Genomic DNA, 12363 nt, shown 5'->3' on the forward strand with positions numbered 1-12363 from the left:
AAGGCTCCAGAACATAAAAGTGATGCATATAAAGACGTTTAGTGGACAGTTGGAGCCTGAAAGTGGCGGACAGACTGGGTGCAGTGTGTTTCTTATTTGTGGCCTTGGAGGGAAGCCGCCCCACTGAAATGGTTCTCCTACGCTTAATATGTTGAGCTACAAAAAAAGACATATTTAACAATTTCCATAGCAAGTGTGGTGAGCGTGCTGAGATTGAATTAAAGAGCAATGGAATGACCTCACCTCCCCCAGCTCTGGCCAAGCCTATGATCATTAAAGCCAAGCGTCTAAGGTCTGTTGCTGTTGGCACGGGCCGTGGACCGCGGACGTTATGGATGGCAGCAGCAAATGGCCTGGGAGCTGGTCCTGTTTGCTGAGTAGTTTCACAACCAGCCTTGGATCCATATATGGAGATTGTGCATGCCAGTAAAATGACTATAGAAGATGTAAATATGTTTCCAGGTCTTTCTATTAAATAGCTGAGATCCTGTTTGAACACTCATGGTTGGATTAATTCTACAGCAGTGAACATGAATGGTCGAGGCATCGCACCACCTTCAGAATTGACTAACAACACAGTGAAAACAATTAAATTCATGAAACAACACACATGAAGACTTATTTCCCTTGATGCGCACACAGAGCTAACAGTGCTGCCTCACTGTTTTAACAGTGACAAACACTGTTAAAACAGACAATGCCTTTGGCAGAAATAATCCACTTGTAAGGCAGTAGATAAATATTTGTTAATGACTGTGAAGTATACATAAATCTAAGGTTACTCTGAATCTGTGTAGTCATTTTAAAATGTGTAATATTTCTGGACAAATCCTACAAGTATTACACAGTTTAGGCAAATGGAAATAACGTTTTCTGCATTCAAACCTGGTGTAACTCCCAATTAATCATTAATTTGGCAATAAATACCAAATTGTGCCAAAGCAATCCCCTCCTTTTGCTTTTCAATAACATGCCATACAGAATCAACAGCTGATATCTTAGTCTTAGAATGGAAACACTAATCTTAGCAGTGGAGGTGACTGAGTCACTGCATGTAAACAACAGCTTCACAAGCAGGTTTCCTCTCTTAAAAAGCAATATTGGACGTGTAACAGAGTGCACAAGCTTTTTGTACAGAGGTTTCCAGTTCTTGCATGTGTCGGGTGAGGATTTAGGGAAAGAGGTCATGATCCATGAGAATACATTAGTGTCTCTTTCAAAGTATATGAGATTAAGTCTTTACTGAAGATCCTTTATCTAAATTAAGCCTCATTTTTGAACAGCTCAACTTCCAGCCACGATATGAGCTCAAGAGACAAAAATAGCAGAAGTCAGCAGTTACCACAGAAACCCGATCGCTCTGCCGTTTTGCCGTTCTTACGGGGGTTACCACAGCAACAGAGATAACTGGTTGCTGTCAGAGTGCTGTTTGGCTTTCATCAAATGGCCATTTTCAGTAAGCACCTTATTCTGCTCATGGGCACCGACAGTGCCACAAAGACCTGGAGCTACCTCAGCAAGACAGCCCGAAGCCCATCAGTGGCTTATCACTGCAGGGAAAGATGACGGGATCTTGTCTGGCAATGGGCATAATATCCAGATTCTGATGAAATAGCACTTATACAACGTTTGAGTGATATGACTACGGCATGGCCTACAGCAATCCTCCCACAATCAAAACATGCCTCCATTTGCCAATTGCATTTCCCTGAGCTCATCCTTATCAGTAGGCATACCGTCAGTGATCTAACAGTCGTCTTATACAGGAATAGCCTCGTCTCCAGTTGGTGTAGTGTTCAGGTTGCTGCCAGACTTTGTGGACCACTGTCACTCTATTTTAGGTTTGGGACACCTTAGAAGACTTTTCAAATCCTCATTGATTTTGAAATTGCATCGCATCATGCATGTAATGGTGCATATTACAGAATGCTCACACCAGATGATCAGGAAGTCAGGGTTTCACATACATAATGATGTAACTGATATAATCCTGCTGACGTCAGGACCTGCAATCACACAGGGAGTCACGCAGACCGATGCAGATCACTATTAATAATACGCAACGCAACATGGTCGTAGATTAAACTGGACTTAGAGAAGAAAAACTGTTTATGATTTGACATTTATTGCAGGACAGGAAGTCCAACTCTCCCTGCATTGTTATCATATTTAACACAGGTAGGCCAGCTCACCTCACTGCGAACTGCTCTGCCATTTCTTGTCATCTCCCTCCTGCTACCTCCCCAATAAAATGTGCAAAAATACTTAAAATATGTCAGACGCATGGAGTGAGTAAATGAATGTGGTTCAGGCAGGAGCCAGACTATGCACTCTGGTCAACAAACTATCAAATTAACAAGCGACTAAAGGAAAGTCTTTTCAATGCTTTGTCTTCTTTCCTTCATTCATGTGTAGTGCTTTTTGAAGTGAGCTTAAAGAGCTCACAATGCATGTTCCCTACATAAGTAGCGAGTGTGCGATCATATCCTACAAACTGTGGTAGCAAAATAAACACAAGAATTAACTACAAGCTACATTTTCATTCCAGCAGCACTGTGTCATCACAGGACTCTGAGGTTCACAAGACCCAATGGACCCCTCAACCTCCGCATCCAAGAACTTATCAAACTGATAGTAATACTAACAGAAAGAGTGCTATGTCACTGTTGGTCCCTTCAGTTCACATCAATGATAATAAGATCTTTGTTCCTCCAAGACAATTTGACATCAGACAATCAATAGCTCCGAGGCTGCAGGACTGATTGAACGGGCTGAGGTGCATCTTATTTAACTGCAAGTCACTAGTTTCAATCTCACCTTGAAGTTTTTGCAATAAGTTATTCACTTCCCCTCTCTCCTACTTTTTGTCACTGTTTGTTGTGCACTAATGATAACGTTTAAATGACTTTAAAAGAAAAAATAAATCAATACCCCTTCAGGCAGGAATATAATATTGTACCACCCAGGAAACTGCAAGTACTGACCTCCATTTCGATAAAGTGCAGACTTATTTGCAGCTACTGAATCATCCACTTTTTCCTCATAACATCTTACAACACTCAGGCCAAAGGAGAGAAAGCGAGACAGAATGTGGTCGCCATTTACCGAAACCTATGCTGAACTGAAAAGAGCGATGGGGGCAGGGAGGTGACAGCTGATGAGGTCAAATGTCTAGAAACGAGCTCCGTCTATGTGTTACAAGGTAATTGCATTAACCCAGAACTGTGTGCAGAGGATGATGTTTCTGCTCAAACCGGTGTCAGTGAGGTGCGTTTAAGTCCTCCTGGCTGTTGGGAACAGAAGGAAATGGCACATGAAGGGCTGCTTTTGACTGAATAGTTACCTAAAAAACTAAGTATGGACTCACACAAAAATAATCCCTCTAATTCATTACTTATGACCCAACAGAAGTGCGTGGCAGCGTCTCTGACTGCAGAGACTGCCTGTGTTTTCTTACTTTGCTGTGTTCGGGATGTTTCTGGGCTTCAGCCTTTGGGCAGTGGGTGTGTAGCCCCCAGCCAATAACAGCAGGCACATCCAGATCGCCAGCTCGTCAGCAGAATCCAAGAGGAAGCTACTGCGTGTGCTTCTGGTGTCTTTGAGGTGGGGAGGAGAGGCCAGCTTTGAATGTGGTGGTTTTAAACCATCGAATCCTGATTCGGCCTTGAAAGTCTAACACTTGGCAAAGCCTACAAAGACATCACTTCCAAAAGGCCTGAATAAAAGCTTTATTTTAAGTCATTCAATATCTCTAAAATAGAAAAAAGTTATATTTGCACTATTCTGTCATCCATGGTTGCACGTATAAATTTGTTCTACTGTTAGAAAATAACATTTCATTTTGTTCAAATGATCAAAAAAGGTTTGTTGATTAAGCATAATCAGCAGATATGTTTGGGAAATCGTATCTTAAGTAGATCAAACTATCCTCTGTGTATCGTCAAATGTATGGTACATAGATATAGTAAGAATAAACAAACAGGATTTGCGTTGTTTTGTCTTTGGTTGTACTGAAGAGGATAAACATGTTGGAAGTGATTTTGTTAGTTTTTCACTCCCTCTACCATCTGCCATTATGAGAAAAGGGGAACAGAGTCGTCCCTGTTTGTTGCCAGAAAGCAATTCGGCACATTTCCCACCAAACCTGAACACTGACCAACAATGTCAAATGCAGCGCAGAGGTTGATGGAGGATGACGTTTTTTGCCCCGCTGACAGTTTGGCAACATTACATTCAAAGTAATTACGCTAATGTCTCAGAAGTAATGTGGTTATGGCTTGTTTTAGGACACTATGATAGAAGCAAATTTTTAGACTTTCAGATGACTGTATTATCGAGAGCGCTGCAGAGCGAGGCTGAGCAGAAGGGCAGTGCTTGGGAACACCAGCCGTGAGCGTGAGTGCTGGCCAGGCTTTTGTTACTCTCGATCTGGATATACTTGAGACTAGAGTTTGCTTATTAAACACACAAATCTGACAGCCCTGAGGTACAGGTTCAATGTGTTTCTCCGTGAAACACATCTGCTGTGGTAGACCTGAGACAAACCAGTTACAAGAGTCAAAGCCAGGTCACTAGCTTGACCAATGGGATTGTGATGATGGCAGTGATCATGATGTGGATCACTGAGATGGAAAAGCTCATTATTAAATGATTAAAGTCTCATATACTATGAAAAAAAAACAGCAGATAAGGTCAGTCAGAAGATTGCAGGAGATCACCAGCTCATACAGTGTAAGCAGTTTCACTTTCAGGATAATTTTTAACATGAGCTCCATTTCCTGAGACAATCTCACTGTCTCACACAAAAAAAATACTTTCTAAATGTGTCCAAGTTCATTTCTTGTTGCAGTGATGATGCAGTGTTTGGACCCGAGCTGTTTCCTGGCAAAGCAATTCCGATGGAATCGCCTATAAAAAGGGGCTCCACTTACCTCTGAGTGTTTCAACAAATGCTGGTGAGTTTACGACCTAAACCCGAACAGTTGAACAGGTGTTATGATTTTGTCCCATTCTGTCTGTGTCTATTACAAGAGGAATCTCAGAAAGGTATGAATGAATTTGAGCTAAGCTGCGTGGATAGAAGAAACTGCTCATTTTCTACGAAAATATGACATCAAACAGGCATATATTGACAAGACTGCTTGGTGGTGGCATTTGGCGGTAGCAACAACTCGGTGCGATTGAGTCCAAACAAGCAACTGAGGGACTGACTTTGTTTCAGATAATACTGTACATGTACTGTATTAACCCTCTACTTTGGTCACACTGAAAACACTACAATCAGCAAGTAAGTCTGCCAATAAATTGCCTGTAAGTAACAACCAATCAAATCTTTCTATATAGTATTAGGAAATGCAATAGGAACAACTTTGGAACTGTTTTTTCACACTCTTTCAAACTAGATCCTGTGAGCTGTTACTCATTGGCTCACATTCATTCATCTTCTCTGTGCGTTGTGTATGTACTGTGGCCTTGGTGCAGCACCACTACCATTTAGTTTTGCATTAAAAAACTGCATTGTTATTATTTTCTAGCAAACCTGCACCGATCTGCCTAAAGGCCACTGCCAAACTGCCACATGATAAAACGGGTCACAGATTCCACCTCTGCTGTAGCTGATATGTCTATTAACAACTATACATCCTGTATATAAAAACTTAACACCGCTGAAAAATACTGGATGAGCACAAAAGTGCAAATTATTGTCTACTTTGTAGGTGAAACATAAAAAGAATGGGCTCTACTCTTCCACTTGGAGTAATTTAAATCTCTCTGAATGCTTTAGGAGCAACATAATCCTATCCATTAAAGAGCCCTTCTTCCATTCAATCTGTTATTGTTCTATTCTATCTTGTTCTATATCCAACATCCTAATCTTTGCAAAAGCAACTGCCACCTAAAACTGGTGTAAAACATCCAAGCAAACCTTAAAATTAAGCATAAATTTTGGAGCGCTCCCCCTACACTTTGGCATCGTTCAGTCTCCACCAAAGAAAGACAACACGTAAAATAACATGATCGCTACAATTCTAAAATTTCTTCAAAAGAAAGGATGTTTCCAACAATGCTCATCAAAATGCATGAAACAGACCCACCAAGATGAAAACACTAGCTGCTGTCAAGCTGACTGAGTGAAAGCATTGAGTTTGACCCTCAAATGACCTCAAATTTTGGCAAGAATTCAGAATCTCAGACAAGGACAAGGCAACAGGACAACCTCAACCAGGCTTTGGTGAAATGTCTGATGTGATCTGTACCTGGCTAGACTTCCAGAATGCTCCACGGTGTCATCCACTCAGCTGCACACTCCATAAACAAAGATTGCTGCTCAGAGGAGAGGTGGTGCATGACAGCTTTCCATCACTGTAACAGCCAGGATGCTAGCACACCACAGTCTGTGCTGCTGCCGGTGTGCACGCTAGCTCTGATCTGGCGTTAAAAAACAAGTTACTTTTGGCGCTGACTTTGCAGCCATGGCAGAATCAATTACATCAGCTCAGACTTCCTTGAAGTATTGAGCAGGTAGTGGAGTGAGGCATCGTGGTATTGATCAAAGTGAAAGGCTTTCTTGAGAGGGTGGGGTAGAAGGGGAGAAAGGGATTTGCCTGGAGACATCGGCCCACCAACAGATCAGCACTACAACTCTTGAGAGGGAGGTTTAGGAGCTGCACAGTTCCCAAAGATGCACACGTGCACACATACACACACACAAGAGCAGGACACTATGTTAGCCTTTGTAGCATCTATGGCTGGAAATGCTGCGTTCACACCTTACAGCACTCTGACTGAGCCGAAGAAAGAAGATAGGGGAGGCTGATGCTTCTGGAGCGATGCAACTCCGGCGAAAGCATCCATCTTCTGACATCCTCACTCACTCACACGCAAACATGCACAAAGACACATTATAACGGCAGTCAACCGGCACGCCATTACACTCAAAAGGACTGAAATACGTACAGAGAGGAGATGATCACATATGCACACGCAGTCACACAGGCCAAGAGTGAGAGAATGCAAGACAGGCGGTAAGCTCAGCGTGACCAGCTAGCTTGTAGTACCGACCCTCCGTGCTAAAATGGTAGATCCCAGATTTCTCCCCATGCAGTCCGCCACCAGCAACCATGGAGGCAAAACAGGAAGAAGAGAGGATAGGAAAGGAGGGATGCAGGAACAGAGGAAACCTTGCCATTTCCCTTTCCTCCTCTCCCGCTGATAAAACGCACAACATAAACATAAAAAGACAGATAAACACAGACAAACACAGAGGAGGCGTGAGGATGTTGGTGGTACTTACATGAGGACTCTGTGCCGAACATGGCTGGGCCGGGAGCTGTGATGGAGAGGAGGAGGAGGAGGAGGAGGAGGAGAAGAAGGAAAGAGAGGAGAGAGAAAGGGGAGGGTGACAGAGAGCAAGAGAGAGAGAGAGAGAGGGGGAGAGAGAGAGAGGGGAGGTTGATGAGCAGGCAGCTACACAGCGGGGGTCATCAAAGCAACACAATGCAGCCAGCCGGCCGTCGCTGCCTCCCAGACGGCCAGATGCCCCAGCTCCGCTATCCGTCGCTGCTTTAAAAGCCCTCCTCCACACACACAAACACACACGCGTTCAGCTAGTCCGGCCGCAAAAAAACAAAAGGCCTTGTGGAGGATTAAATCAATCAATGAATAAATAGAAAATAAAATCAAGTAGAAATCCTTCACAGCCAAGGCAAACTGTGGTCAAATCCAGACACAGAGATGCGGTTGTGGCTAGCTATCGCATCTCCCCTCTTTCTGCAGTCTATATCCTGCTTCTCATCCTCTCCTCTCCGTCACTCTCTCGCTTCTCATTCCATTGTAGGATTTACTAATGGAGAGAGAGAGGGGAGAGGGAGAGAGAGAGAGAGAAAGAGAGAGAGGCTTTCCCGGGGAGAGGAGAGAGAAGGGGGGACTGAAAGACTAAAAATCTGGTGAAGAGCCGCTGTCGCTGCAGCCGCTGTAAGACAATAGCTATGCAAACAGAGAGTGACGTCAGAACAGAGGGGGAGAGAGAGAGCTGTAAAAAGACGGACCGACTACTGCTGCCAGATGGAGAGAGGGAGAGAGAGGGAGGGAGGGAGGAAAGAAACAAGAGGAAACAGGAGAAAGAGGGGGAAGACAGTAGAGGAGGAGAGATGGAAGGGCAGAAGCAAAAAATGGGGTGAATAAGGGAAGGACGGCAAGAAAAGGGGGGAGGTGTGAGAGAGGAGGTACTGTAAGGGAAGGAAAGAGGAGGTGAAAGCAAAGGTGACAAAAGGGAGGGAATGAAAAAAGAGGAGGAAGAGGGAGGGCAAGACGGAGAAGAGGGGGGACAGATAAAGAGATAGAGGGGGGTGGAGGAAGGCAGCTGGGGCTGAGGGGGCACTGGAGAAACAGAGGGAAACAGGCCAATCAAAATGGTTTGTCTACCACAGAGACTTCTGAGATACAACGGGACACACACACACACTGGAAGGAGCAATGGGGGTGGGGGGGCACAGGGCTGCAGTCTGTCAGTTCGACAAATTGAAATGAGTATGAAGCAGAGCACGGGGGACTGCTGTGTGTTTAACCGCTGTTAACTCAGCGTGCACACACACACACACACACACGCACACACGCACACACGCACACACATCAGGGAGACAAGCAAATTTTCTGTTGCAATCACAACATCATCAGTTAAACCTGCATAAACCTAACCTGCATCACCCTGTGAAAACACTATGTGAAAATATGGAGTCATGTTATATCATAAATCTCATATCATACATCGTCTTTGCATGTCATAGAAAAACCTCTGATAATGTGAGGTACTAAAACTAAATGATATACAAAAACCTGTGTCCCGGACTGTAACACTAGAATTGTTTAATACCTCATCCAAGCAAAACATACTTAATGTACCGTGATGGATTTGAATATGTTTCGGTCCACATGGCGCATACCGAATGAAAGACCATTTCCTCAACCACTCATTCTCCATCCTGCATCTACATGCTATGGCATCTGCAGGTTCCAGAGAGAAACATTTACGACTTTCTTCCATCATTAGTATACGACCCCTCCATCAAACCCCAATCCAAAACAATCATCAAACTTAATGAAGAAAGCCATTTGTACAAGTTCCACTGCATCGAGCTCAGAGTGAACAAGCATAGAGATGGCAGCTGGAAGTAAAAGTCGGATAAAGGGAACATAACATACCAACACTTGGTGCTGTCATTTACCTCTTCCTGCTCTATGAGGCTGCAACTACTGATTATTTTTATGATCTGCCAATTATTTTCTCCATTAATCTTTTAATCTATGAAAGATATAAACAACAACGGTAAAATCTATTTCCTGTCATATATGACAAGACGAGAAAAACAGCAAATCATCATATTTGAGAAACTGATTACCGAAACGGTTGCTGACTAATCTGTTAATCAGCTAATCATTGCAGCTCTACTACTGTACACAAATCATGGTATGTTGCACCGGCACGGTATTCAGGAGATCTGAATTTTTTTCAAAGCTCTAAATCTAAATGATTCAAGTTTTTCTGCCTCTTTGGGGATGCATGGATACCCTGATGTGCTTATGGTGAAGATGCTGCAAGTAATAAGTCTCATTATTGATGCATAGTGTAAAACTTTAATGCCTGGAGTATGGAGCCTTTAAACGTAGTTAAGTGCACACATGACCCAGTAACTGTGCACCAGTGGTACATACTGGGCTTGCTTTAAGCATATGATTGGGTACAGTGGTGAGTCTTGACAACAGCCTGCTAACCTAAATAGATGGGGAGGTCAGCCGGACGTCCTTGTGTCCCCCACTGTGAATGGGTTGAAGCTAGCTAGCATGTGCATTAGCTCTGCTGCTGAATAGAGGAGTGTGTACTGACGAAGGCCTCTGTTCTTTTGTGTCTCATACCCAGTCGCCCTCCTCCTCTTCTCCCCACGTCTTTGTCCTTTGAGCACAGGCAAGAGACCCCTTCTCTACTCCTGCTACACTGCAAAAAATGTAGCAAAATTATTGTTCCAAATTATTTCAAATATATAAATTATCGATGTCCTGACAAGTTTTTTTTTTGGTCCCAATCCTTATTCAGGTCCTTTACTTAAATATGTATTCAACACATCGAAATAACAGCTGTGGCCTACTTAATGTAACACAACATACTGTATTTTTCACAAGTCGATCCAAATACTGAGGGCCCTGGTTCAAAAATCGTACATTTATACTGAATTTGGCGTGACAGAAGACGTCTCACTCTGCTAGAGTTACAGGAACTACATAAACACTGCATTGTACAGTGATGTTACAGAGTGGAGGGTTGTCCTGTACTAACGATCTTTGGCCGAGTACAGACACCTGCTTGCAGAGAGCAATAAAACCAAACAACAGACGAGCTACATTATGGCCAACCAAGTTACTCATACAGTTAACATTAATTAGTGGCAGCTGATATCATCTGCTACAGAGACATTTGTCATTTTTAACCTGCAAGTGCAATGGTTTGTGCTGGTAAATTCTTATTACTAGCAACTGGATAAATACACTAAAAAACAGGGATGGGAATAGATAAGATTTTACTGATACAAATGCCATTATGAAAGCTGTTTCTTGATTGTTGTAATGGTTCCTGATCAAATTCCTGTGTGGAAGAAAGTGTTGAGCCTGCCTGCAAAAGTTATTACAACAGGATTTTTTTCTGACAATTTGTAACTGGATTCCCATCCATATTGAAATATGCAGCAAAATGTATCACTAGGCTCGTGCTGGCACTACACAACCTGTCAGTGCAGTTTCTGCCAAAACACCACATGCTTCAATGAAGAAACACATGCAACCTGTGTGACAAGCAGTGTGCACAATTGTTCAAATTACGTAACTTAATTCATAAACTTTAAGGCTGAACAAGCACCACACAGCACCACATTCTGATTTAAACTAATTTAGTAACTGAATAAACTAATTGGACATCTGGCAGTAAAGAGTGTGCTTCCCAATTCAGAGCACTGAGCGGTTTGAACATGCAAGCAGTGGCGTAAGGTCGTTACAACAGGCCCCAGTGCACACTGTTATGACAGACCCTACTGCACGCTAGTTACTAGCTACGAAGCACACGCATATCGTCTCATCACATGATCAAATAGAGACTTGACATTGGGCAACATCAACATACATATGACCCAGCAATCATCATTGCATATATGTATATGATGAAAATACAGTAAGAAATTATTTAATTAAATATTTTTTTATAGTTAATGCAGAATAAGCACATGACAGATTGCAACTGTCAATAAAAAACAAACAAAAAGAAACGCAATGGAGGTGGCTTTGCATTTTCAAGGACATACATAGTGAATGGCACCATTTTTATTTCAATGGAGGTTCTCTGACTACAGGTGTATTCTAGAGATGGCAATCTGAATCACTCACAAGGGCCCATTCTATATTGCTGGAGGGCCCGCTCTCACTATGGCCCCACCAACTCACGGGCCCCAGTGCAATCACACTGCACTACCTATATTTATGCCCCTGCGTGAAAGACCACCACACACTTTTGACAGTTCTTTTGGACAGAGGTATCACATATCCAGCCTCAGTGTCACCTAAAAGTCCTTGTAAGTTTAATGTATTTGTTCCACAAAACAACTGAGATCTGTCATGAAACGCTACAGAACGAGAACAGAGACTGAAGAGACAGAGAGTGAAGAGCTCCTCACTGTCAGCTTCAGCCTCTTTCTCTTCGGTCAAAGTGTGTTTGAGTCACACATTACCTATGGTTACACACCCTGGCAACAGGCCCTGCTCTCACTGCCACGCTGATAATTAGGATGCAAACCCACTGCCATAACAGCAGAGAAGCCCAGGTGAGTGGGGGTGCTAATTGAGTCAGACACTGAGTAGTGGAACAATGCTGTCGTTCAACGAATGCTTTACTTAAAACAATGCTCTTCACCGCCTCTCTTCGGTGGAAGAGCATTCACGAGCCATTTATTCCTGAACAATGCACACCTCACCCCGCCCCCGCTTCAATCACAAAGTACCACCCTGAAAAAGCATCTCCTCCTGGTTGCTAGGAAACTGAAAATAAGCGTGAGAGGAGTGTGGCCATCCTGTGCCAAGAGGAAAAATGAGGAGAAGGATAAAAGAGGAGGAGGTAGGAGGCGAGGGACAGCCTATTAGAGAAGGCCAAGCTGAGATACTCCACAAGACCTGATGTTGGCACAAGTGTGTTGATAATGAGGCGGGAAGAGGCGCGAGCCATAAAAGCAGAACATCACAAAAAACTATTCAGTACTGAAATATGCTATCTGGCCAGTGAGCCATCAGTTATGTGCCATCCCATCTTTGACTCATGTTACAAAGACT

At 43.3% G+C, this 12363-nt stretch overlaps 1 protein-coding gene across 4 annotated transcripts in view; it reads right to left on the bottom strand.

Moving 5' to 3' along the window:
• The window catches only part of LOC121608579 (suppressor of tumorigenicity 7 protein homolog), a 48416-nt gene that overhangs the window by 28918 nt on the left and 7135 nt on the right, over positions 1 to 12363 (bottom strand). For 2 of the 4 annotated variants that reach the window (XM_041939910.1, XM_041939909.1), the window contains exon 2: positions 7295 to 7330. The exons of 1 other annotated variant lie outside the window; for it this stretch is intronic. In XM_041939910.1, coding sequence (XP_041795844.1) covers positions 7295 to 7316 — 22 coding nt within the window. In that variant the 5' untranslated portion in view covers positions 7317 to 7330. Of the gene's footprint in view, positions 1 to 6257; positions 6430 to 7294; positions 7331 to 12363 lie in introns of all 4 variants that reach the window. One more of the 4 variants, XM_041939913.1, reaches the window with a different exon arrangement.

Source organism: Chelmon rostratus, chromosome 6, assembly GCF_017976325.1.
Source record: "Chelmon rostratus isolate fCheRos1 chromosome 6, fCheRos1.pri, whole genome shotgun sequence".
NCBI classification, from domain to species: Eukaryota; Metazoa; Chordata; class Actinopteri; order Chaetodontiformes; family Chaetodontidae; genus Chelmon; species Chelmon rostratus.